The sequence below is a fragment of the Peromyscus maniculatus genome, chromosome 23, assembly GCF_049852395.1.
Source record: "Peromyscus maniculatus bairdii isolate BWxNUB_F1_BW_parent chromosome 23, HU_Pman_BW_mat_3.1, whole genome shotgun sequence".
In the NCBI taxonomy this organism is placed as follows: Eukaryota; Metazoa; Chordata; class Mammalia; order Rodentia; family Cricetidae; genus Peromyscus; species Peromyscus maniculatus.
In genome coordinates, this window is record NC_134874.1 from 25,714,716 (window position 1) to 25,741,292 (window position 26,577).

The 26,577-nt window shown below is 51.3% G+C and overlaps 1 protein-coding gene across 3 annotated transcripts in view; it reads right to left on the reverse strand.

The window, feature by feature from the left end:
* Nucleotides 1–4,451: 4,451 nt before the first annotated feature.
* Rcc1l (RCC1 like) overlaps nucleotides 4,452–26,577 on the reverse strand; it is a 31,259-nt gene continuing 9,133 nt past the window's right edge. For all 3 annotated transcript variants that reach the window (XM_016002459.3, XM_076560594.1, XM_076560595.1), the window contains 8 exons: nucleotides 26,351–26,417; nucleotides 24,811–24,862; nucleotides 23,393–23,477; nucleotides 21,807–21,988; nucleotides 15,697–15,784; nucleotides 13,737–13,910; nucleotides 12,003–12,088; nucleotides 4,452–5,361 (listed from right to left, as the gene is read on the reverse strand). In XM_016002459.3, coding sequence (XP_015857945.1) covers nucleotides 5,284–5,361; nucleotides 12,003–12,088; nucleotides 13,737–13,910; nucleotides 15,697–15,784; nucleotides 21,807–21,988; nucleotides 23,393–23,477; nucleotides 24,811–24,862; nucleotides 26,351–26,417 — 812 coding nt within the window. In that variant the 3' untranslated portion in view covers nucleotides 4,452–5,283. The remainder of the gene's footprint in view (nucleotides 5,362–12,002; nucleotides 12,089–13,736; nucleotides 13,911–15,696; nucleotides 15,785–21,806; nucleotides 21,989–23,392; nucleotides 23,478–24,810; nucleotides 24,863–26,350; nucleotides 26,418–26,577) is intronic.

Below are 26,577 nucleotides of genomic sequence, written 5' to 3' on the forward strand. Positions count from 1 at the left end.
GGCATAGCCTAGCGCGGTTCTCCTTTCTGTTGCCTCGGTTTACCTGTATCACAGGAAGAGCTGGAGCAGGGTCAAACCCCCAAACAACAGGGAGATGAAAATGTTCACAATAGTTCTCCCAGCCCTCCTCTTGTATGCCAAAATCATTTCCGTTATCCTGAGGCAGGGGAGCAGGTGTGGGTGCCCTGCCCACAGCCCCAGCCGACCCTCGCCTGGCACGTCATGCCCAGGTCACCAGCAACCGTGGTACTTCATCGGTCCTGCAGCTTGGGTAAGGGGAGGACTTGAGTTCTCCCCTCTCCACCTCCAGGGCCTTCATGCTTTCGTTTTTTTGTCAAAGAAACAAAACCCTTGAGAGTTGTGTACTGTATGATGGAGAGAAAAAAAAAAAGTACCTAATGTTCCCCCTGAAAAAGACAGTATATTTTGTACTTTGTAAAGTGTTCATTAAATGAAGGGGAAAAAAAGATGATGTTGGCTGATTGCTCTCTGATTTTATTATGTTGATTTATCCAGGATCGTCTCTCGATTTCTTCCCTCCTTTCCGTATTGTTTGGAGAACATAGGTCACAGGCTAGAGGCAGCAGGATAACCCTCAGCTATAACACCTTGAGTCTCAAAAGCTCCCGGGAGTGAGGGGGTTCGTATCAGCTACCTGATGCTGTGTAGTAAGTTGCCCCCAAACAGTGGCCTAAAATGACACTTATCTGTATCCTAGCACTCAGCAGGCTCAGGCTAGCCTGAGCTACATAGTGAAACCTTGTCCCGATAAAATAAGGGGCTGGAAAGGTGCCTCAGCATTGAAGAGCACTGGCTGCTGCTCTCTTCCAGAGGACCTGGGTTCAATTCCCAGCACCCACATGGTGGCTCACAACCATCTGCAACTCCAGTCCCAGGGGATCTGACAACCTCTTCCGGCCTCTGCAGGTACCCATGTGGTACACAGACATGCATGTAGCAAAACATCCATATGCATAAAAATAAATACAAGCTAAAAGGAAGAATGATGTGTCCTAGCTCAAAGTTTCAGGGGGTTCAGTCTGTGACCATGGGCCTGAGTGAGGTTAGAGCACCATGACAAGGAGAACTTGTAGAGAAGGGATTGTTCATGGCATCCAAGAAGCAGAGATGGGAACATGGGAAAAGGCCAGGGCAAGCTATCACATCTTTAGTGAGTGACCTGTCAATAAAGTACCACCTCTTTTTTTTTTTTTTTTTTTTTTTGGTTTTTTCGAGACAGGGTTTCTCTGTAGCTTTGCGCCTTTCCTGGAACTCACTTGGTAGCCCAGGCTGGCCTTGAACTCACAGAGATCCGCCTGGCTCTGCCTCCCGAGTGCTGGGATTAAAGGCGTGCGCCACCACCACCGGCAAAGTACCACCTCTTACCTTTCACCTTCTCCCAGTAATGCCAACAAATGATGCTTCCATCGAGTCATTGATCCATTCATGAGGTCAGAGCCTTTCTGATCTAAATGTTTCTGGACATGTCATCATAGAAGCAGACAGGGATGTGTTTGCAAATCTAGACAACTCTCAATCCAGTCAGCCCCCAGCCCCCACACAGTGGCCCACAACCATCTGTAACTCCAGTTCCAGATCTGATGCCCTCTTCTGGCCTCTTTGAGTGCTGCACACACATGATGCCTATGCGTATGTGCAGACAGAATACTCATACATGTAAAAATCTTTTAAAAAAAATTTAAGAGGGGGCTGGAAAATGGCGTCATGGTTAAAGAGACCTTGCTGTTCTTGCAGATGAGATGGGTTCAGTTCCAAAAGATGTTATGCCACCTTCTGGCTTCCATGGCCATTACACACAGATGGTGCACAGACGCACACGCGTGCAACACACATATACACGTAAATAAATCTTGAAGAGTGAGAACAAGAGGATACATGGGAAGAGGCGGGTGACTCGCTTTGTCCAGGGAGTCACATGCTCACTAAAGGGAGAGGACAAGTCATATGCAAACCTCTCGCGGGAACAGAATGAGCATCCAAGATAATGGCCGAGCAGGGTTTCCAGGTGTCAGGTGCTGGGGAGAGGGGGAGGATAAGGACCAAAGAGACAGACTGACACCCGAGTACGGACGACAGCTGAGCAGAAGCAGAGGGTACAGCCGCTGCATGGCCAGGCTGCCCAACAGGTTCAGCCGGCTCTAAGGAAAATTCAAAGATAAGGATGCCCCTTTTTGTCCACAGGTGACTATGGTCAAGGTGCTTTGTTTTGCTTTTTTAGTTCATTGTGACAGGGCCTCAAGCTCAATGTGTAGCCAAGGATGACCTTGAGCTTCTGATCCTCCTGCCTCGAGGTCTGCCACCGCGGGGGTTACTGGAATGTGCTGCCACATCCCATTTAGGAGGCGCTGGGAATCAGACCCTGGGCTTCTTGTATGCTAGAATCAAGGACCCTACCGGAGCTGCAGTCCTGGCCCCTTTGTTTTCCTAAGGACTTTTTAAGTTAAAAACATTTTTAATCACGGGTATGTGGTGATGGGAGCATGTGTACCTGCCTGCATACAGATGCTTTGGAAGCCAGAAGAGGGTGTCAGGCCCCCTGGAGCTAGAGTTAACAGGCATTTGTGAACTGCCTGATGTGAGAATTGAACTCGGGTCCTCTGGAAGAGCAGTAAGTGTTCTTAAGTGAGCCATCTCTCCAGCTCCTCAACTTCAAGTTCACAGCAAATTTTCCCGTTGTAAGCCTGAGTGGCCCTAAAAGAGAATCGGGGCAGCATCCGCCTGGGTGAGGGGCCCTGTAGCTGCCCAAACAGCCATTTCCTCCAACACCAGCCAGCTGGTCCCCATGACATCCTGCTTCTTGACCCCTCACCTTTAACCTGCAACCTTCCAACACATCCCATTTCCTTGTTGGGTTTTCTCCATGTTAGGGTTCTCATCTGAAATGTCCCCCGGGGGCTCATGTGTTGAATGTGTGCTCCACAAGTGGCGCACACATTTAAACTTTTAAAAGATGTGGGGCCCGGACAACACAAGGAGGTCGCTGGGGATGGTCCTTAAGGTGGCGGTCCAGCTCCGACCTCCTGTTGGATGCTGCTTCCTGATCTGCCATGATGTGAGAGGCCTCTCCCACAAGCTCCAGCCCCCAGACCCTGCCATGCCTTTCCTGCCATGCTGAACTGGAACCCTCTAAGACTGGGAGCCCAATTAAGTCCTCCTTTAAATTGTTGCAGTCAGGTACTTGGGGTAAACCTTTGCTCTCCTCCACAGCTACCATACTCTGTGTATTTTGTACGATGTCCATTTCCCTCCCCAAGGACCAGCTGCACAGAGCAGGGATTCTTCTACCCACATGACTCAGTGCGCCCCACGCCTGCACTTAAGGGGCCCACAAGTACCTGCGGAGTGAACAAGTAGCGAGCGGGTGGGGTGCAGCAGGCAGCGCGGAAGATCCTAATTAGTGACTCAGGCGCCAGCTATTTTCCCAGCTGAAGAATCTATCTGTTCAGGAAATACTTTCCAAGGGCTAGGGAGATGATTCAGTGGGTTAAGTGCCTGCCTGACAAGCTGATGGTCTGAGTTCAATCCCCAGAACCCATGTAAAGAAGGCGAACATGGTGTCACGGGCCTGTAATTCCGTCCCTGGGGAAATAGAAACAGGACTCTCCAGCCAGCCTTCTTGGGAAGTTTCAGGGTGGGAGAGATCCTGTGTCCAAACATAAGGTGGAGCTGGGTGTGGTGGAGCACACCTTTAGTCCCAGCACTCTGGAGGCAAAGGCAAGCAGAACGCTGAGTTCAAGGCCAGCCTGGTCTACAAAGTGATACCCCGTCTCAGTAGTAAGATGGATAGCAGCTGAGGAATGGTGAGACTTGACACTGTCCTCTGACCTCTACATGATGCACACATGCAGCTGCACACACACACACACACACACACACACACACACACACACACACACACACTGTCCTCTGACCTCTACTGCACACACACACACACACACACACACACACACACACGACACTGTCCTCTGACCTCTACATGATGCACACATTCAATTGCACACGCACGCACGCACACACATCCCTGTAGGATCGCCTTCTGTTTGCCTCTTCTATGGTCTCAAAATGATGGAGTAAAACAGTCACCAGACCTCCATTCTTTTGTTTTTTTTTAAATCCACCAAATGGCCAAGCAGTGGTGGTGCACACTTTTAATCTCAGCACTCAGGAGGGAGACAGAGGCAGGTCGATCTCTGAGTTTCTACAGAGCAAGTTCTGAGACAGCCAGGGCTACCCAGAGAAACCAAAACCCCCACCCCCACCCCACAAATAAACAGGGTTTATTCATTGATAGTTTTTGTAGGCAATCTTTTCACAAATGTGCCCACAGAGGGAAGAGTAATAGGAATTCTAAGCCAGACAAAATTAGCTGTGATTTTGAGGGTTCTCTTTTTCTAGAAGTGTAAATTCTTGCAGAGAAAATAAGACGTCCATTCTTAGAAAAGTCAGAAAACAGACTTTATTCCAAAAGAACTTTGCAAACACTGTTCTGAAAGCAAAAGACAAGCTTTCTTCAAAACAAGCATTTTCCCAGTTCCTGAGGCTTCCTACTCCAAGGCTGGCCCTCCAGCCAAGATTCCACAGCCCTCAGCCCACAAGCATTTGGCCTGCAGTTTTTCTTCAGGGGCTTCTGGACTGTTCAAAGCCAGGCAGCGAGGAGGTTCCAAGGCTGGGATACTGTAGAGCCATGGGGGGAGGCCTGCTCACACTGGCCACTCTATGAAGAGTCTGGGGTGCAGCTGATCAGAGAGGCCCTAGCTGAAGGCAGCTGGCTCTCTTGCTGAGCCGAGCCAGCCAGCAGCCCAAGTGTGTCCTGTTGTGATAGGGGAACAAGTTCTCCTGAGTGCTTTGTCATATCTCCAATCTCTTCATATCAAATGTGCCATGAATAATGAACTTCCCCTAAGAATAGTATCTCAGGCAAGACGCATCCCCAGATGCCACCATGTTACCTGAAAAGGGCGTCAGCCTGGCCAACCTAGGGCCTCGTGCCCTGGTACTCCTCAGGAGCACACCAAGCCAAGAGCGACCATCCAGAACTGAGCTCGGCAGCCAGGAGCCTCAGCAGGGGAGGGTCTTGTCCACAGACTCCTATTATAATGTGCCCACTGAGGACACAGAGTGAGAAGCATCCTGCTCCACACAGGCCCTGGCCCTCTCCCAGTGTCCCAGTGCTGGCGGCCACACCCTGCCTCTGCCAAGCTGCTGCTGTCAGTATAGTTCGGAGGCTGGAGCAACCCGGCCGGGATGGGCCCGGAAGGAGATTCAGATGAATGACTTGGCCAGAGTCACCATGTGATCCACACCACATGCCACGTCCACAGGCTCGCCGGGCATCGTCACCTGGAAAACAAGCCCCGGGACCCAGTGAGAGGAAGGGCGGGCAGATTCTGGAGCCCTTCCGGGGAGACAGGGACTCACGTAGCTCCAACTTTCTGTGTAGCTGAGGCTGACCATAAACTGATCCTCCTGCCTCTAGCTCCCAAGTGCTGGGTTTACACTCATGTAGTACCACACCTGCTTTCTGTGGTGCTGGGGACAGACCCTAGCGAGGGCTATGTGCATGCTAAGGAAGCACTCTACCTACTGAACCTCTCCCTCGGCCCCACCTCTTGGTAAGTTCTTTGCCTTCTGTGAGTGTGGCCCTATCCCCTGCAAACAGGATGCCCACACTTATCCACAGCTCACGCGTATCAGGAAAAGGCCACCCGACATCTCTGTCCATCAATGACATCAAGTCTAGTAGCCACCCTGGGGAGGCGGCCCTGGCGAAGGACACAGAGATTCCCTGCCTGAAGGCTGAGTGTTCAGTGACTTTCCTGGATGTCAGTAAGTACAAGGGCACAGGAAAGGCTTCTGCCTGGTGGGTCTAGCGTGGGGACAGGGCCACGCTGGCCCAGTGACTTCCCTTACTTTACCCGTTGAGCCCACTTGCAGCCATGGGCTGGAGCCCACATATCCCCCACCATGGCCAGCCAAGAGGCAGAGTTCCTGCTATGTCTCAAGAGGCATCAGGGCCTCACCTAGCCACGCTGCCGTCTAGGCCGGTCTTTCTCCCGGGAAGACTTAGCCCTCAGTGCAGCAGGAGGTCGGGTTCCTCCCCTACCTCAGCACTGGAGTCTGTTCGTTCCCAGGACGCTCGCTGTCTTAGAGCCTAACCTGCCAGGGACACCCCAGACTGTCTCAACTACACTCAAGCCTCAGAGCTACACTGGGCTTCCCAGAGGGCTGGTTCCTCAATCCTCAGTATTTTGTTCTTTATTACACTACTTATTTGTGTGTGTGTGTGCATGCGCACATGGGTACATACATGCATGCATGCAGGTCACGGTACACTTGAGGTCAGAGGACAATCTTCGGGGGTTGGTTCCCCCCTCCACCTTGTGGACACTGGATATTAAACTCAGGTAGTCAGGCTTGGTGTCAAGTGCCTCTACCCAGGGGCCTTCACAGGCTCTCTTTATTTTTTAATTTCTCTTTTCTTCCTTTTTTTGTTGTGCATGTGGTATACGTGTGTAAATGTACTGTGTTCGGTGGGGGTGTGGTGGGTATGTGGAAAGTAGTCTGTATGGTATGTAAGGAATGGAGTGTATGTACTATACATACCGGCTAGTTTTATGTCAACTGACCCAAACTAGTCATCAGCGAGGAGGGACCCTCAGTTGAGAAAATGCCTCCAATATCAGACTGTAGGCAAGCCTAGAGGGCCTTTTCCTAATTAGTGATTGATGTGGGAGGGCCCAGCTCACTGTGGGTCGGAACATCCTTGGATAAGATCCGAGACACACACACACACACACACACACACACACACACACACACACCCCAGAATGAAGTCTGAGCAAGCCATGAGGAGCAAGCCAGTGAGCAGCACCCCTCCATGGCCTCTGCATCAGCTCCTGTCTACAGATTCCAGCCCTGCTTGAGTTCCTGCCCTGACTTCCTTTGATGATGAACAGTGATACAAAAGTACAAGCCAAATAAACCGTTTCCTCCCCAACTTGCTTTGTTCATGGTGTTTCATCACAGCAATGATAACCCTGACTAAGGTAGTGTGTGCGTGCGGAATGTAGTGTGTGTAGTGTAGGTATAGTGTTGTGTAGGTGGTATGTGGTGTGTGGTATGGATGTGTGTCTGTGTGCAGTGCAGTGTGTGTGGAATGTGTGTGGCATAGATGTGTGTTTTGTGCAGTGCAGTGTGTGTGGAATGTGGTGTGTGGTATGAATGTGTCTGTGTGCAGTGCAGTGTGTGTGGAATGTGGTGTGTGGTATGGGTGTGTGTTGTGTGCAGTGTAGTGTGTGTGGAATGTGGTGTGTGGTATGGGTGTGTGTTGTGTGCAGTGCAGTGTGTGTGGAATGTGGTATGTGGTATGGGTGTGTGTTGTGTGCAGTGTAGTGTGTGTGGAATGTGGTGTGTGGTATGGGTGTGTGTCTGTGTGCAGTGCAGTGTGTGTGGAATGCGGTGTGTGGTATGGGTGTGTGTTGTGTGTGATGCAGTGTGTGTAAGTGTGGAAACCAGTGGCTGACCCCAGGTGTCTTCCTCTAGCACTAAGCACCTTATTATTTGAGACAAGGTCTCTCAGTGGACCCCGAGATTGAGTTCAGCTAGACTGGCTGCAGCAAGCATCTGAGATCTGGCTGCTTCCACTCCTATGGGGCACTGAGTTACAGACTACACCCTGGAGCAGAGCTTTGCGTGGGTGCTGGGGACCCAAACTCCAGTCTTCAGACTCACACAGCCAGCACTTGGCCCACTGAGCCATCTCCCCATCCCCTTTTGTTTGTTTTAGAGACAGGATGTCACTATGTAACCTTGGCTGGCCTATAACTCACTATGCAAGCCTGGCTGGCCTCAAACTTATAAAGTCTGCCTGCCTCTGCTTACTGAGTGCTGGGCTTAAAGGCGTGTGCCGCCATACATTGAATTATTTCAGTTTTTCAGACAAGGTCTCACTACATAGTCTGGGCTGGCCTACAACTTGCAGCATCCTCCTGCCTCAGCTTCCTGACAGCTGAGGTGCACAACACCACGCCCACTTTCCTTTTTAAGCACTATTACTATTATCATAGTAATGTCTGTATACTATAATACATACACTGTAATAGGCAATGCTATACTGGAAAAGGACATTCCGTGGAAAACAATGACCATGGCTGGGGATGTAGCTCAATGGGTAGAGCACTTGCCTAGCAAGCATGAGGCCCAGGGATTCTATCCCCAGCACCCTGTAAATCAGGTACGGGAGGTAGAACCAAAAGGACCAGAACTTCCTTGCTACACAATGAGTTTGAAGCTAGCCTGGGCTAAATGTGTCTCTGTTAAAATAAATAAAAACCCAGGTGTTAAGTACCTCCTAATAACCCCATCTCCCAACTGAGAACTACTTAAATCTCGTGTTCCTCACAGGCTCTCAATTCAGAAGGGCACATGCTAGGCACACCCTGTATGACTGTGCCTTCAGACGCTCACCCAGATGTGGATGCGGGATCAGCTGGCCAGATCCCTATCCAACCGTCCTTCCCTGCCGACAGCTGCCGAGAAGCTATGCCTACCTGGGCAATTTCCTGAGTTTAGGGCAGAAATGAATGCCTGCAACAGGTGGCCTGGCCTAACAGCACCGCAGTGGCAGGTGCTGACCGTGGAGCTTCACTCCATTAGGGGCTGCTGGCGACGGCGGATGAGATGAAGGCAGGAACCATGCCACGCTGCCTCACTGCCTCCCCAAACAAAACGCCTCGGAAAAAGCTGCCACGCAGACCACTGAGCAAACAGAAATGGGCCCTAGGTGACAGAAGCAGCCTGGAGCTGCAGGTGCGGCCCCGGGCCAGCCCCAGAACAGCCGTGACCGGCTGCCCCATGATGACCTAGCCAGGTGGGTTCTTAGCAACCTCCGAGGCCCCTTGAGATCATCTATTTACCCTCCTGGGAAAGTGCCTTGCCACAATCGTCCGCGCCCAGCCCACTGCACTTAAGCACCTCTCTGCCGTTCCCCAGATGCTCTGGCCATTAGCACCCAAAACACAGGAAGCTGTTAGGTCTCTGCTTGCCGGCCTGGACCTGTGGTCAATGAGGACCTTTGGGAACAGCAGGCTCCTAAGACTCCAGTGCCCCTGGCGTGTGTCTCTCAGGTCTCTGAAGAGACTGCACAATAAGCCTGTCCCTAGTCGTGTGGGGATTTCTGGTCTCTGGGTCTCATGTAGCCCAAGCTGGACTCAAACTCCCTGTGTACCTGAGGATGACCTTGAACTTCTGGTCCTGCCTTCACCTCCTGCTCCCAAATCCTGGGATTACAAGTGTGCTTCGCCACATCCAGTTTATGAGGTGCTAGGGACTGAACCCAGGGCTCCTATTGTGCTAAGCAAGTCTTCCCCCCGCCCCCCCCCCAAGAGAGAAAGAGAATATCTCACTATATAGCCCAGGCTGACCTGATTCCTGCCTGAGCCTTCCAAGTGGCTAGGATTACAGATGTGCACCACCATGCCCATCAAATGAAGAGATCTGAGTCTGGCTTCACCTGTGACTTTTGGTATGACCTCATGGGATCCGCCTCAGGTCTCACAGCTCAACTCTGCAAGAAGGGCTGTGGTATGGGAGCCCCACACCACCCTGTGGCTATAGTTTGGATCTCATGTGTGCCCTGAAGACCCAAGTGTTGAAAGCTTGATCCTCAGCTCGGTGCTACCTGGAAACGGTAGAAATCTATAGAGATGGGGTCTACTGAGGGGACGTTAGGGATTGGGGGTGCCTTAGACCCCCCATGATGAAACATCACGGATCACAAGCAACTTGGGGAGGAAAGGGTTCACTTGGCTATGCTTCCATGTCACAGCCCATCACTGAGGGAAATCAGGGCAGGAACCTGGAGGCAGGAGCTGATGCAGAAGCTGGGGACTTACTGACTTGCTCCCTATGGCTTGCTCAACCTGCTTTCTTTTGCACCCAGGACCACCAGCCCAGATGTGGCATTACCTACAGCAGGCTGGGCCCTCACACAATCACTAATTTTAAAAATGCTCTACAGGCTTGCCTATACCATCTCACGGAGCATTTTCTCAATTGAGGTTCCTTCCTCTCAGATGACTCTAGCTTGTATCAAATCGACAGACAAAAAACAAAAACAAAACCCAAAACTAGCCAGCACAGGGAGCATGCCTTTGAAGGTAATGAAAGGGCCCCAGCCCCTCTCTACCGCTCTGATTCCAGCCTCCAATGAGGGGGCAGCTTTAAGGTCACGTGTCCCTGCTATGCTGTGCGGCCCTGCCAAGGCTGAAGCAGTGGGGTCAGCTGACCCCAGCTAAGCTAAACCCAGAACCAATCACACACTGCCTCTGTTAGATGATGACCCCAGGTATTTGTTACAAGAACGAAAGACTAATGGACCTGTCCAGCCTCCCTTCATCTAATCAAAAGGTGACGAGAGACAGTGCAGTTGCCTGGCGTGAGTCCAGGGGGCTCACCAATGTGCAAGAGAGCGGGCAGCGGGGTGCTGCCAGCACAGTCGGCACAGGGCAGACAGGCACATCCCCTCAACAGGAGGCCGGCAGGATGCTAGTGCTCTGGCTGTAGGAGTCGGAGCACGAGGGTGTGTGCACGCTGAGAGTGGAGGTGTCGGGTTCAGCAGCCTAGACATGGACTCCTCCCCAGCGGCCCTCAGCAGGTAACCAGCTAGGAGACACACCTCTGGCCATGTCTGTAAGGGGGGCCCTAGGTTGGCTTAACTGAGGTGGGGACACCCATCTTGAATGTGGACAGCACCACTCCATGGGCTGGGGTCCTGGACTGAATACAAAGGAGAAAGTGACTGAGCCCCAGCATCCATCTCTCTCGGCTTCCTGACTGTGGACGTGAGGTGACCCGCAGCCTCCTGCTCCTGCCGCCACATCTTCCCCGCCGTGATGGACTGTGCACCCTCAGACTGTGAGCCACAGGAAACCCGCAGCCTCCTGCTCCTGCCGCCATGCCTTCCCCGCCGTGATGGACTGTGCACCCTCAGACTGTGAGCCACAGGAAGCCCTCTCTCCCTGAAGCTGCTTCTGTCAAAACAAGAAACTAATCCATCCCCACTCACGGTGAGTGACAGGCCTGGGAAGCGTTGCCACTCTTCTCCACGGCCACACTCGGAAAGAGGACAAGCTGGAGGGGGAGGCGATGTGTGAAGGGGGTGCTGGCTCTCAGACCGGACCAGCAAAAGTCTGCAGAGGAATCGGCATGCACACGTGTGCTTGTATACATATTTTCCTAGAAGACTGGATTTTATAATGTTCCTAAATCATGAAAGACATTTCTTTTCTTTTTCAGATTGGGTCTCACGCAACTCAGGCTAGCCTCAAACTGGCCATGAAGCTAAGAATGACCTTGAACTTCTGATTCTTCTGCTTCCACAAGTGTAGTGCTGGGGTTAAAGGTGTAGGCCACCCCACTAAGTTTACATGGTGCTGAGGATGGATCCCAAGGATTCACGCGTGCTATGCAGCTACTCTACCAGCTGAGCCGCGTCTCTGGCCCACCGGGAAGCTTCTCTCAGGGACTGCAGCACTGAGTAGGTGCAGCACTGAGTACATGGGATTCACTGGCTACACGGAACAGAAGGGCTGAGGCCTGCACACTTAGAGGCTGGTGTTACGTCCAGCCGCTGACCATCACCTCCACATAAGCCTCCCTGGAGCCCAGCCTAGATGGTGGCACACAGCCAACAGTAGGTCCTGAACTCCATCCTGTATCTGGTTTTGCTTCCCTTGGCACACCCTCCACAGCCCACCCCTGCACGGTCTTACCCTCCACAGCCCACCCCTGCACGGTCTTACCCTCCACAGCCCACCCCTGCACGGTCTTACCCTCCACAGCCCACCCCTGCACGGTCTTACCCTCCACAGCCCACCCCTGCATGGTCTTACCCTCCACAGCCCACCCCTGCATGGTCTTACCCTCCACAGCCTACCCCTGCATGGTCTTACCCTCCACAGCCCACCCCTGCACGGTCTTACCCTCCATGGGAAGTACTGGTCTTCTAGGCGTCCGATCCCCAAGCATCCTCGGATGTTCTTGCCCCACACAAACAGCTCACCCTTGTCTGCAAAGGAAGGAAGATGAGGGTCTTGGCTGGGGCTACACAAGGAGCAGGCCGTCAAGAGGACGGCTTCCAAGAGTCAGGGACAAGCAGAACCTACTGTCCAACTCAGCCTCTGACCTGAATCTCAGAGAAAAGCACCCTAGAGAAGGTTCCATCCCCAAACCAGGTCCCAGGCCAGGCCTTGGGACAGCCAGCCTAGGGAAGGCAGGTTTTTGTGTGGACAGAGTCCAGGGCTCCCGTGCACAGCCCTCTACCCTCATCTAGATGGCCTGACCCATCTGACCCAGCTCAGCCCTTCCTGAATGACAGTGAGGCCAGTCGACCAGTTCTGCTTGGGTTTCAGTGTGTGGGTGTGCTCTGTGAGGACGCATAGAGAATGTGGGTTCCTAACTGTCGGGTCTGTGTCTGTGTGCTGGGCACTGGGGACAGGGCAGCAACTGACAACCATGCTTCCTGTGCTCGTGCACTTCACCTGCTAGAAGAGCCAAAAATGGACAAATGAACAAACTAATAAACACAATGATTGCACCTTGGAGAAAGAGCTTTACTGCTGAGGTATGCCCCTCACTGGGGGATTCTAGGCAGGGGCTCTACCACTGAGCCACACTCCAGCCCCCTCACTGGGGGAGTCTAGGGAGGAGATCTACTGCTGAGTCACATCTCAAGTCAAAAGACTTTTTTTTTTATTTTCAGAGAGCAGCGCATTACAGATTCACAAATGGGAACTGAAGAGAGTGAAAAGGAGCCATGTCATTTGAGTTAGGCACGGAGGTCAGTTACACGGCAGACCAGAAGTACCAGAAAAAGCAAATGTAGGCTCTGGTGAAGAGAAAAAAAGGCACAGTTAAGCTTTTCTCTCAAGCAGCAGCAAATCCCCTGGGAGTCACTGCAGCGCCGCACACACAGTAACCGCTGTCCAGGGGACTGCAGAGCAGCCGTCTGAACTGAGGCGTGGCAGCAGAGCATGAGGAAGACCACGGTCCAGACGCTTGTGGAGCAACTTGGTATTTCAGGGCTCTACAACCTGTTGGTCAGCCTCCAGCCAGCCGCCTCTGGGTCATCCCTCCCCAGCACCTTGGAGGGTCTGAGCTCTGCTGCCAGTAAGGCAGTCCACTTGGCCAGCCTGCACACTCATGTCTGCGTCGCTCACCCATGCATGGCCCAGACTCTCCTGGTTTTCACTAGCATTCCAGCTAACCCTTCTCCCCACCTACCCCCCAACAGCTGCCTCCCAATGCTCACACTACAGCATAAGCCTGACCACACAACAAAGAACCCAAACCACAGTGCCAGCATGAAAGGAAGGTACATGTCCTTTGACACAGACTAGACTACCTCGTCATGGCCTCCCTCTTTACTTATCCCAAGAAGACATCAATCTATTGGGCGGGCAGACAGATGGACAGATGGGTGGATGGATGGACAGGAGGACAGATGGAGGAAGAGAGGGAAGGATAGAGGACGGATGAATAAAAGGATGGACAGAGATGGGTTAGATACAGATGGTAGAATGGAGGGAAGGGCAGACAGAAGGATGGGTGGATAAATGGATGGCTATAAAGGGATGTAGGTTGATGGCAGAAGCGGAGCGCTATCCCAGTTTGAGAAGGAACAGGTTTTGGCCTGGCTGCCCAGCAGGGTAACTTACTGGTGAGTGCAGCAAAATGGCTAAGCCCACATCGGATCTGGGAAACCTGGACGTCGGGGTTGAACTCCGTCAAGCCAAAGAGCGTGGGTGGAATCATTTCTGGAAGCGCCGTTTCCAAGAGGTTTGGTCCTTTCCCAAGAATCCCATAGCCCCAGACGAAGACATGTCCTTCTTCTGTGTCACAACAAAAACAGCGGGTGTGAGTCAAGGCAAGCAGAGCCCTCCCCTGCTGTGAAAACAACAGGGGCTGGCGTGGGGCTCAGCGGGCAGAGGGCATGCCTAGCATGCACGGAGCCCTGGGTTCCATCCCCAGACCACATAAACCAGGCACGGCAGAGCATGCCTGTAATCCCCGAACTCGGGAGGTGGAGGCAGGAGGATCACCTTGAGATATGTGAGCCACACTGAGCTAGCAGCTTGAAAATTATTCTCTCCCCATTAAATACTTGCCTATGGTTAGGGAGGAAGCCACTCAGAGCAGAAACTCCCACTTTTTGAGAGTAATAGAGGGAGGGAGGGTATAAATAAAACCCACTGGGCACACAAAATCTTGTGGATGCTTTCCCCACCAACAGCACCAAATTTCACACTGATCAGAACCCCATACCAGACACAAGCCATTCTAGCCAGATTCTTTTTTTTTTTTTGATATATTTATTTATATGTATACAGTGTTCTGCCTGCACATATCCCTGCAGGCCAGAAGAGGGCACCAGATCTCATTACAGATGGTTGTGAGCCACCATGTGGTTGCTGAGAATTGAACTCAGGACCTCTGGAAGAGCAGTCAGTGCTCTTAACCTCTGAGCCATCTCTCCAGCCCCTCTAGCCAGATTCTTAAAACTCTTAGACATGAGCCGGGTGGTGGTGCACACCTTTAATCTCAGCACTCGGGAGACAGAAGCAGACGGATCTCTGAGTTCGAGGCTAACCTGGTCTACAGAGAGTTCCAAGACAGCCAGGGCAACACAGAGAAACCCTGTCTCAAAAAAGGAGAAGAAAACAAACCACAAAATATAAAGCTCTTAGAAATGCTTTTTAATTTGCTTTTGGGGGAGTAAAAGTTTTTGGTTTTGCTGTGGGGTGGGTCTGATTTTGTTTTTTAGATTTATTTTATGTGTATGAGTCTTTTGCTCAAATGTGTATCTGTGTACAACATGGGTCCCTGATGCCTGAGAAGGTCAAAACAGGGTACCAAATTCCCTGGACTAGAGGTATGGATGATTGTGAACTGCCATGTGGATGCTGGGAATCGAACCTGGATCTTCTGCAAAAACAAGTGCTCTTAACCACTGAGCCATCTCTCCAGCTCCAGGTGTTTTGCTGAAGACACAGTCTTGCTATATAGCCCAGGCTGGCCTGGATTTATAATCCTCCACCTCAGCCTCTTGAGTGCTGGCAATCAAAGACCTGCACCACCATGTCCAACCCTCCTTTCTTCCCTCCCCCTTTCCTTCCTTCCTCTCAGCACCCCTCCCCCACCCCTCCTGGCCTTCCCTCTTTCTTTCTGGTACAGTGCTAAGCACAGTACCTGGTTCTTACGCATAAGGCTTTACCACTGAACTACTCTGGCTAGAACAAGTGCAAAACTCCTCCCGCTAGGGGCAGAGCGCCGTGACAGAGCAGGGTTTTCATGCGTGAGACCCTGGGCAAGCGGCTCAGTGGTAGAGCCCCTGCTGGAATGAATCCCCCTAGTAAACATAGGGGCCTGCATCTGATCGCCAGCTCCTGATCCAGATGTTTGCTCTAAAATGGCAAAGCTCTCTGGCTGTCTATGCATCTGTATCCTGAGCTCCTAACCTGGCGGGAATCTCACCCCTACCCTGTAATCACTGAATGACAGCAACTAGATGTTCCCATAGGCGCGCTCCCTCTTCAGGGATCTGAAGCACACACACCGGCCCCTTCCCTAGCTCATCTCCCATTGTTTCTCCAGGAGCTGCCGAGAAGTGGCTCTCACCATTTAATACCGCACAGCCCGTGCCACCACAAGCCGCCTGCTTCACCTTGCCCACTTCAGAGAAAGGCAGGCACCGAGGGACATTCACCTGCACCAAAGAAAAGGGCGGGCATGGTTAGGGAAAACAAAGGAGCCAGAAGCAGGAGGAATCCATGGCTAACGTCCCAGCTCACTCATTAACTCCACAAAGGTTTCCCCAGTACCTCTCATCACTAAGCTTCCTAACCAAGGGCTTAGGACACAGAAGGGAGCCAGAAGCCAGTTCCCCTCTTCTGGGAGGCAGGTGTCAATCAAACTCAGCACCTTGTTCCATTTGTGCTAGCCCGAGGTGTGGAGAGCATTTCCAGGAGTCTCTAAGAGGCTGGCCTGACATGGGGGACAGGGAGGGGAGGGTGGGAGGGGTCCCTTTTCCTGAGCTCTGAAGGGTAAGAGGGGGTAGCTAGGCAAGGGGATAAGGGAGCATCCTCCAGTGGGAAGAGATGCACCAAGGGAACAGGACAAGCACAGCCCACTCTAAGAGGTCAGGACTGGCCAGGTGTGGTGGTGTACACCTTTAATCCCAGCACAGGAGGCAGAAGCAGGTGGATCTCTGTGAGTTTGAGGCCCTGGTCTACATAGAGAGCCCCAGACCAGCCAGCATTATGAATTAAAACCCTAAAAAAAGGAGAAAAAGAAAATGATATAGGCATGATGGCACACACTTTTAAGCCCTGCCCTCAGGATGCAGAGGCAGGCAGATTTCCGTGAGTTCAAGGCCAGCCTGGTCTACCTAACAAGTTCCAAAACCATTAGGGATACATAGTGAGAACCTGTCTCAAAATTAAAGTTTTAAAAAAAGAAGAGAGATATCAAATGGTTTTTAGGAGTGTCTGCTGCTCTTCCTGAGCACCCAAGCTCAGTTTCCAGCACCCACATCTGGCAGCTCACAACTGCCTGTAACTCTAGCTCCAGAGGATCCAACACTCTCTACCAGCCTTCAAGGTCACCTACACTAACATGCACAGACCTACACAGATACAACTCAGACACATAAATACATCTTTTAAAACAATGTTTAAAAAAAAGGAAGCCCGGTCAGCAGGACAAGCAGGGCACTGTGAACCACTGTATGATGTGAACCACTGTATGATGTGAACCACTGTATGATACGGTCCTTGCCATGTTTGAATCTGAAATGGCCCCACAGGCTCTTGTGTTGTACTGGGTGTTCGTGGTCTTGGTTGGTTGGTTGTTTCGAAACAGGGTCTCTCTCTATAGCTTTGGCTGCCCAGGAGCTCACTCTGTAGACCAGGCTGGCCTTGAACTCACAGAGCCCCTGCCTCTGCCTCCCGAGTGCTGGGATTAAAGGAGTGTGACACCACATCCCTGGCTCAGCTGAGGTTTGGAAACTTACTCCCCAGCTCGTGGTGTTGGAATATGGTCCAAGAAGGGGGCTGTGTGAGAATTCTAAATGCTTGTGGGAAAACAAGCGTCTTGTGACCTCAGTTTCTTCAAAACAGAACTGTTCTTGGAATGTGTTTTTGTGTTCCTCCCAGATACAGCAGATGAAAGTGAGTTACTCATATGCCTCTAGGGAAAACATGGTTTTGCCACATACAGTTTATCCCTGTGATTGTACACTTTACTCAGGCAACTCTTCCTAACCCTCTGAGTAGAAACTGTCCGATGCTCTGAATAAAGCTGGCTATTGCGTAAGACTTTATAGTCCGCCTCACTTTAGACTCCATTCTCCCAGGCCATGCCACCAACTAGATCAGTCAACGGTGGTGCTGCTTTGAGGGCTGGGAACTTTTAGGAGGTGGAACCTGGCTAGTAGGAGGGCAGCAGAGGCTTGCCTTTGACGGTTACGGCCCGACCCCTGACCCCTGACCCCATGCTCCTGGGTGTGGTGGCTCATACCTGCACTATTCTGCAACTACAGTCTGAGACCCTGTCTAAAAAAAACAAAAAAAAGGAAATAAATAAAAATAAGAGTTGCTGAGATAAACCCATTCACTGCCAAGCTTGACTACCTGCGTTCAACCCCAGGAACCAACATGACACCAGGAGAGAACTCACTCCGACAAGCTGTCCTCTGACCACACACACCAGGGCACACAGACACACAGAGTCTAAACAAACAAGTGTAAAGAAGTTAAAATAAGCTGAGTGTGATGGTGCACACCTTTGACCCCAGCACTCAGAGGGCAGGCAGACCAGCTCAAGACCAGCCTGGTTTACATAGCAAGTTCCAGAACAGCCAGGGCTACACAGAGAGAGATCCTGTCTCAGAACAAAAATAAGAAATCAAAATTGTATTGGCCACTTCCACAGTGGCTCCCAGGGGTCTGGGCCTCCTGCTATCCACACCCACGGGTGATCTTGGGCGTGGGCTAACACAGGTGACTTGTTTCTACTGAACAAATTCCAGAAGTGAGGGACTATCACTTCAAATGATCCACCATGGAATTCGGCCTCAATGGCCCGCTCACCTGCTCATCTAATGGAGGCAGCTGCCACACTGTCAGCAACCCCTCTCCTCCAGAGTGAAGAGACACACACGGCGAGGAATCCAGAAAGCTCTGGCCAGCAGTTAGCAAATGGCCAAGCCCCAGTGAGGCACCAGGGCCTCGGTCCAGCAGAGAGCCTGCATCCTGACAACCACCAGCAGAGGAAGGCTGGAGACAGCTCCCTTCCAGGGAAACCCCACAATGACTGTAACTTTATCAGGCTCAGGGACAAGAAACCTGCTGCCCCTGCCAGGTTCCTGACCCAGCATTACATAAAAAATGTGAAGTGTTGGGAATGCAACTCAGTGGTATAGCACCCACCTACTGCACTCGGGGTCCTGGGTGCCATTCCCAGGACCACAAAAACAAGAACAGGCCAGGGCAGAGAAACAGAATCAGACGTGACAATGTCAGCCATTAGCAGTGTGAGCTTTGGGGGATGATAAAGATGCTCTGGGAGTTTGACAGGAGTAAAACCTTTGCAAGAGGAGTGTTAGCTTTTTCTTCAAATTTTTAGTGTTTGCTTATATGTTTTTCTTCTTTTTTTTTTTTTTTTTTGGTTTTTTTCGAGACAGCATTTCTCTGTGTAGTATTGGTGCCTGTCCTGGCTCTCACTCTATAGACCTGGTCTCGAACTCAGAGATCCGCCTGGCTCTGCCTCCTGAGTGCTTAAAGGTTTAAAAGTGTGCACCACCACCAACCAGCCATAAATGTTTTTGTTTTGTTGTTTCCTTTTTCTTTTTGTTTGTTTTTAATTTTACATTCATTGGTGTTTTGCTTTCATGTATGTCTATGTAAGGGTGATGGATCCCCTGGAACTAGAGTTACAGATAGTTGGAACTGCCGGGTGGGTGGATGCTGGGAATTGAACCCAGGATCTCTGGAAGAGCAGCCAGTGCTCTTAACTGCTGAGCCATCTCTCCAGCCCCATGTTTGTATGTTTGTATGTACACAAACAGTTTCTCTGTGTAGCTCTGGCTGTCCTGGATCTCGCTCTGTAGACCAGGCTGGAATCGAACTCACAGGGATCCACCTGCCTCTACCTCCCAAGTGCTGGGATTAAAGGAGTGCTCCACCACTGTGAGCTGTTCAATTTTTATTAATTTACTTTATGTATCTATTTATTATTGCGTGTGTATATACACATGCACACGACACAGAGCACAATGGAGGTCAGAGGACAACTCGTGAGAGTCAGATCTCGGTTGTCAGTGGAGATCAAACGCAGGTTGTAAGTCTTGGTGGCAAGTCCCTCTATGAGCCATGTCACCAGTCTGTAAGCTCTGTAAATGAACCAAAACCTACTAATCTGAATCAAAAAGATATTATGTTGAGGAAAAAATTACTAAATTGGGCTGGAGAGATGGCTCAGAGGTTAAGAGCACTGGCTGTTCTTCCAGAGGACCTGAGTTCAATTCCCAGCAACCACATGGTGGCTCACAACCACCTGTAATGAGATCTGGTGCCCCCTTCTGACCTGCAGGGATACATGCAGGCAGAACACTGTATACCTAATAAATAAATAAATAAATCTTTAAAACAATAAATAAATAAAAATTACTAAATTGCACACACTTCATATTTGTGAATAACAATTTATAAATTATACTGGGCATGGTGATACACACCTTAAATCCCAGCAACTGGGAGGCAGAGGCAGACGGATCTCTGAGTTCAGCTAGCCTGGTATACAGTGAGAATTCCAGAACAGCCAGGGCTACTAAAAAAAAAAAAATTTAAACACCAAGAACTGGCCATAAGCAAGTAACATCAGTGATGAATAGAAAAGTATTAGTTATGGACTGGAACAGCTCAGTTGGGAAAGTGCTTACTATGCAAGTATAAGGACCTGAGTTCTAACTCGTGCCCAGAACCCACACACACAAAGAGCTGGGTGTGAGGGTCTGCTCTTGTAATCCAAGCACAGGGGAGGTGGACACACGTCAGTCCCAGAATCCAGCCAACCTAGCCTAATGAATGAGCCCCAGGTCTCAGGGAGGGACCCTGTCTCAAAAAAATAAGGTGGCCAGGCGGTGGTGGCCCACGCCTTTAATCCCAGCACTCAGGAGGCAGAAGCAGGTGGATCTCTGTGAGTTGGAGGCCAGCCTGGTCTACAGAGTGAGTTCCAGGACAGGCACCAAAACCATACAGAGAAACCCTGTCTCAAGAGGAAAAAAAAAAAAGGTAGATGGCTTCTGGGGTCTTCTGAGGTACAACTGAGGTTGTCCTCCGCCTACAGATACACACACACACACACACACACACACACACACACACACACACATTCATATATATAAAACACAACAAAAAAAGAAAGATGTTACAAACAATCTCTACTTTTTGTTTATGTTCAAAATCATCCTTAATAAAATGCTAAAGCCAGTCAGGCATAGCAGCACACACTTGCCATCCCAGAACTGGGGAGACTGACCATGAACCAGAGGCCAGCCTCAGGTATAGCCTTTATGTTTAGGGTCTGCATGCTCTGGAAGCTGTATTTTCTTTTAACTTGTTAAGGCGGGGTCTCATGTAGCCCAGGCTGGCCTCAAGGGCAGCTGAGATGCCCTTGAACTCCTCCTGCCTCCAACTCTTGAGTGCTGGGATTACAGGAGTGCATCTCCACACCCAGCTTGTTCTGTTGTCTCACTATGCAGCCCAGGCTAACTCCCAGCTTGTCACCAAGCCTTACTACACACATGCTACACTAAGACAGAGGCACTCTAGGCCATCGTGGGCACATGCATACACTGCCTCATATCCCTGTTAGAAATAGGTGGGGGGAGCCAGGTGGTGGTGGCACACGCCTTTAATCCCAGCACTTGGGAGGCAGAGGCAGGCGATCTCCAAGAGTTCAGGCCAGCCTGGGCTACAGAGGGAGTTTCAGAACAGCCAAGACTATATAGAGAAACCCTGCTTCAAATCACCCCCATCCCAAAAAAAAAAAGAAAGAAAGAAAAGAAAAAGGAGGAGAGACAAACTTAATGCACTGTCTTAGCGGGATGTGGTGTCTCTTGCCTGAAATGGCAGCACTCAGGAGGCAGAGGCAAGAGATGTGCTACAATTTGAGGCCAGCCAGATCTGTGGAGCAAAAACAGTCTCAAAGCACGCACATCCTAGCTAGAGATGGCTCTGTGGTTAAAGTGCTTACCTGCAGCATGAGGTCTGGAGACTGGATAACCAGAACCTATATACATGCCAGGCAGGCCACAGCATGAGGACTGGAGACTGGATCCCCAAGAGGCTGCCTGTGACTCCAGCCTCTGAAGGTCAGCATAGGGGATACCCAGAGTGAGCCAGCTGGCATGATACCTTTATTGACAAGCTCTGGGTTTGGTTAAGAGTCCCTGCCTCAATCAATATGATGGAAGAATAATCAACCACAGGCCTCCATGTGTGCATGTGCACACATGCAAAACACGTACCCACACCACACCCACACACAAATGAAAAGCACACAAAAACAAAACAACACTGTCTTAAACCAGGACCAGCCAGTCACAGTGGCTTCCCATCTACTCTTCTTTGGCGGCTCTGAGGAGACTGCAGAGCAGAGGCGGTGACACCAGGCTACCCCTGAAGCACAGCTCTACGGCGAAGCCTCCGCTCCCACTGGTTACACACCTGAGTGGAGTCTGTGACCGAGGCCAGCTGCAGGTACTCAGAATTTCCCCAGCCAAAGATACCGCCATCGGAGGACACGGCCAAGCAGCAATCACCGTAGGTGGCAACCTGGACAACCGTCACCCCAGCAAGGTCTCCGGCCAGCTTGGTGGGTGTGCTGGTGATGTTGTAGTGACCGAGGCCTGGCACAGTAGGAAACATGCATTAGCTCACAGACACAGGAGACTTAGGGAAGGACAGGCACGTGGGGGGCGCTTTGCACCCAAACCAAGAGGACAAACAACAAAGCCGTACCTGGTATATTTTAAACACCCTAGGAACGTTCAGGTCTAAATCAAGTTGAAAGACTGATGACAGGAAGATCATGAGTTCTAGGACAGCCTGGGTACATTGTGAGTTCTAAGCCAGCCTGGTCTATACTGTAGTTCCAGGACAGCCTTAGAAACAGACCCTCAAGCCAGGTGGTGGTGACACACGCCTTTAATCCCAGCACTCGGGAGGCAGAGCCAGGCGGATTTCTGTAAGTTCGAGGCCAACCTGGTCTACAGAACAAGATTCAGGACAGGGACCAAAGCTACACAGAGAAACTGTGTCTCGAGGAAAAAAAAAAAAAAAAAAAAAGGGAAAAGAAACAGACCCTCAACAGATGTGGCAGTGCCCACCTTTATTCCCAGCACTTGGGAGGTAGAGGCAGGAGGTGTCTGTGAATGCAAAGTCAGCCTGATCTACATAGCAAGTTTTAGGATAGCCAGGACTAGATAGAAAGACCCTGTGTCAAAAAAGAAAGGAAGGAAGAAGAGAGAGCAAACCCTCACAACCCCCAAAAGGTAAGTCGGAAAATCTTGGATAGAGCTTTGAGTTTGCATAAATGACCAGCAGTTCCTGCCTTTCTTCCATTGGCTGTTTTGGGGTGGTAGTGCTGGGATGGAGCTACCAGCGCGCTCCATCCCAGCCCCATAAGGAGCATTCCCTGGCCTTGCTGGGGCTACAGACACCAGGCACAGTGGCATGCACCTGTGGGCTCGTGTACACGTAGGCTCAGCAGACTGAGGGAAGAGGCCACTGAGACCAGGAGGGAGAGACCACCCAGACAGCATGAGACCCTGCTGGGCCACCAGCCAAAGCTCAGCACTGACCCACAGACTCCTGAGTAAACCAGGATCTCAGAGGAGCAGAAGCCCTGGCACCAGGCCAGGGCCAATGAAATGCCTTCCAGAGGAATGATCGCTAATGCAGGGCCTGGAGGTTCCCACAAATTACACTCAATAAAACACGAGTTCACAATCCAGTCACTGAGCCCCTGAGGGGATCGAGTACTGCTAGCAGGAGTCAGCAGAGGCAGCAGACGAGCCTGCTCCTCCAGACTCCAGTCACTGGGATGAATGAGGCCCCGGGCTCCGCTACTGACAACAGTGCTGAGGGACCTCTGGTACCTTCTTGGTTTGTTTCTATGGAAACCAGCAGCAAAAGGAACCGGAAAGGACGCAAAAGACCCAAATCTAGACCATGAGCCCTACAGCCCACAATTGCTGCAGAGGCCACAGGCCAAGATCTTTCACCTCCCCAAGGGGGCAGCAAGCACCTACCTGTCTGTCCATCGGCACCCCATCCACAAGAATAGACTTCCCCTCTGTCTGTGAGGAACAGGCTGTGGTCCTGACCACAGACAACCTGGCAGACACAGAGACACAGTGCTGTTAGAGCCTATGCACTGGGGGAGGGGGGCGGTGGAAGGCACTGGGGGACTGGATCAGGTGGACCTGCCCCTCATCACCCTCACAGCTTACTCTCTCCATCAGCTCTTCCCTCCTCCACCCCCACACTGAGCTCCCATCTGCCCCTCCCCACCTTCCCTCTGTAACCTCAGCCCCTCCATCACCTTCCCTGTTGGAATGGCTGTCTCTTGCCCCTTCACACTTCTCTGGAAGGCACTGTCCACCCACACCCCAGGCTTCCTTGCGGCCCCACACCGCATTATGTCTGCAGGACAGTAAGATACCACGCTTCTTTTCCTAACTCACAGGACAGTTGTTCTACCAGGAGCCGTGCTATGGCAACATACAGTCGAGACGCCCTAGCACAAATGGAACCACCGAAGTATGATGACTTACCCAAGTCACTCAGCAAGGAAATGGAGAAGCAGGGACTTGAACTCACATTCGCTATGGCACTGTGAAGCCAGTTCAAGAAGAACTCCACTCTACTGCAACCTGAGTACTAAGCCTGCTACATACATCCCCTTCACGTCTACCCAGCTCCTACATTCTAGCATCAGTTCTGGCCTCTGGTAAGTTAATTAATTTCTACTAATCTCTTCATCCAGTGTCCTGGCTAGTTTTAGGTCAACTTGACACAAGCCAGTCTTCAAAGAAGAGGAAGCTTCAATTGAAAAAATGCCTCTAACATAAGAATGGGCTAAGCTTGGCATGGTGGGGCACATCTTTAATTCCAGAACTCGGGAGGCAAAGGCAGGCAGATCTCTGAGTTCAAAGCCAGCCTGGGCTACAGAGTGAGTTCCAGGATAGGCAGGGTTACATAGACAAACCCTGTCTCAAAACCAAAATAAATAGGAAGGAGGGAGGGAGGGAGGGAGGGAGGGAGGGAGGGAGGGGAGGGGAGGGGAGGGGAGGGGAGGGGAGGGGAGATAGATTATGTTGTAAGCAAGCCTATGGGCATCCCTGGGCTGGTGCTCCTGGATTCTATAAGAAAACTAGCTGAGCAAGCCAGTAAGTAAGCAGTCCCCTCCACAGCCTCGGCCTCAGCTCCTGCCTCCAGGTTCCTGCCCTGTTTGAGTCCTGTCCTGACTTCCCTCAATGATGAAGAGTGATGTGGACACCTATGCCAAATAACCCTTTCCCTTCCCAAGTTGCTTATGGTCATGGCGTTTCATCACAGCGACTGTACCCCTAAGACATCCAGAGAAGCCCAATGACAAATGTGACATCACCCTGTTCACCTTACAACCTTTCAACAGGCCTGGAGGTCCTCGGCCCAAGCCTCTTACCTGAACCACCTGTCCATCAAAGTCCTGCATCCTGTGCACTCTGTGACTCTCACTGCAGCCAGGAACAAAGTGGAGAGAAGCCACGGAGGCAGTCATGAGCACCACGCAGGCTGGGCCCCACCCAGCACCCTACCTCCTGGCCTCCCCCCCTCCCCAGCACAGTCATGTCCCCACCTGTACCAACATCAGAACTGCTCAAGTTCAAACGGTCAAATGAGGGAGGGGCAGTTAGCCGAGGTTGCCTCATTTGCAGCTTTTAATTATGGGTGTGGGTATGTGCACAAGTGTTCGGGTGCCCTTGGAGGCCACAGACCTGGTGTCTCCTGGAACTAGAGTTGTGAGGCCCACCCCCACATGGTGCTCAGGACACAACTCCCAGCAAGAGCAGTAAACGCTCTTAACTGCTGAGCATCTATCTAGACCATTTGTTTGTTTGTTTGTTTGTTTGTTTTTTTAATGGTGCTGGGGATGGAACCCAGCTCTCACACATGCCAGACAAGCGCTCCACTGCCTAGCCACACTCCAGTCCCTAACTGGGGAGCTTTGGGCAATCGCTCTACTGCTCAGTTATGCCTGGTTCTCACTCAGAGAGAAAGTTAAGTATTCAACCAAGAGCTGCAGTCCCCACCCGTGTGTGTGTGTGTGTGTGTGTGTGTGTGTGTGTGTGTGTGTGTGTGTGTGTGTGTGATATGTAGTCTCTCTATCATGTAGCTCTAGCTGTCCTGGATCTCACCCTACAGACCAGGCTGGCCTCGAATTCAGAGATCCACTGGCCTCTCTCTGCCTCCCAGTGCTGGGATTAAAGGCTTTAGGAGACCACAGCCCGCCCCTAGCCCTGCTGGGATTAAAGGCTTTAGGAGACCACAGCCCGCCCCTAGCCCTCTATTTTTATCTTTTGAGATGAGGTCTGCATAAACTGCCCAGGCAGGCCTGGAATTTTCAACCCTCCTGCTTGTACCTCCTAAGTGCTGGGATTACAGCCATGAACCACTACTCACAGCTTGGGAAAGTGTTTTCAACACTAAACTAAAAAGACTAAACAAAGGGGAATTTTTTAATTAATTTGATAAAGTGAAAACATTTTCAAAAGTAAATTGAGAATAGTCACACTTTAACACCAGCATTTGGGAGGCAGAGGCCGATGAATCTCTGTAAATTCAAGGCCAACCTGAGACCGAAATTTCCAGGCCAAGCAAGGATACACAGTGAGACCCTGTCTAAAGAAAAATCAAACAACTGAGGGGCCTAGCAAGATGGCTCAGCAGGTAAAGGCACTTGCCACCAAACCCAGCAACCTGAGTTCGATCCCCAGAAGCCACCTGGTGGGAGGTGAGAGAGAACTGACTCCTGAAAATTATCCTTTGACCTTCATACATGAGAACATGTACACACACACACACACACACACACACACACACACACACACACACACCCATCCCCCCTCAGCATTAAGGACCCCGTCCTGCACTCAGGTGCGCACCAGGGTGTTGAGAAGCCTTCAGGCTCCCACAGTGTGGGGAAAGCAGCGCTCTTGACTCACCTGTAGACTTCATCCTCCACCACCTTCCGTCCGCACTGCCCGTGGGAATTGTTGCCCATGCTGAAGACTGAAGCACAGCCCTGCCGTCAGTCAGCTCTGAGGGCTCCAGGGCCCCACCACAGCAGGAGCGGAGCGGCTAACACAGGCAGTCCTGGCCCGCTCCTCTCCCTCTCCCACACTGCAGCCTCTGCAGCAGCCCACGAGAGTGGCAGGGCCCCGGCATGCTT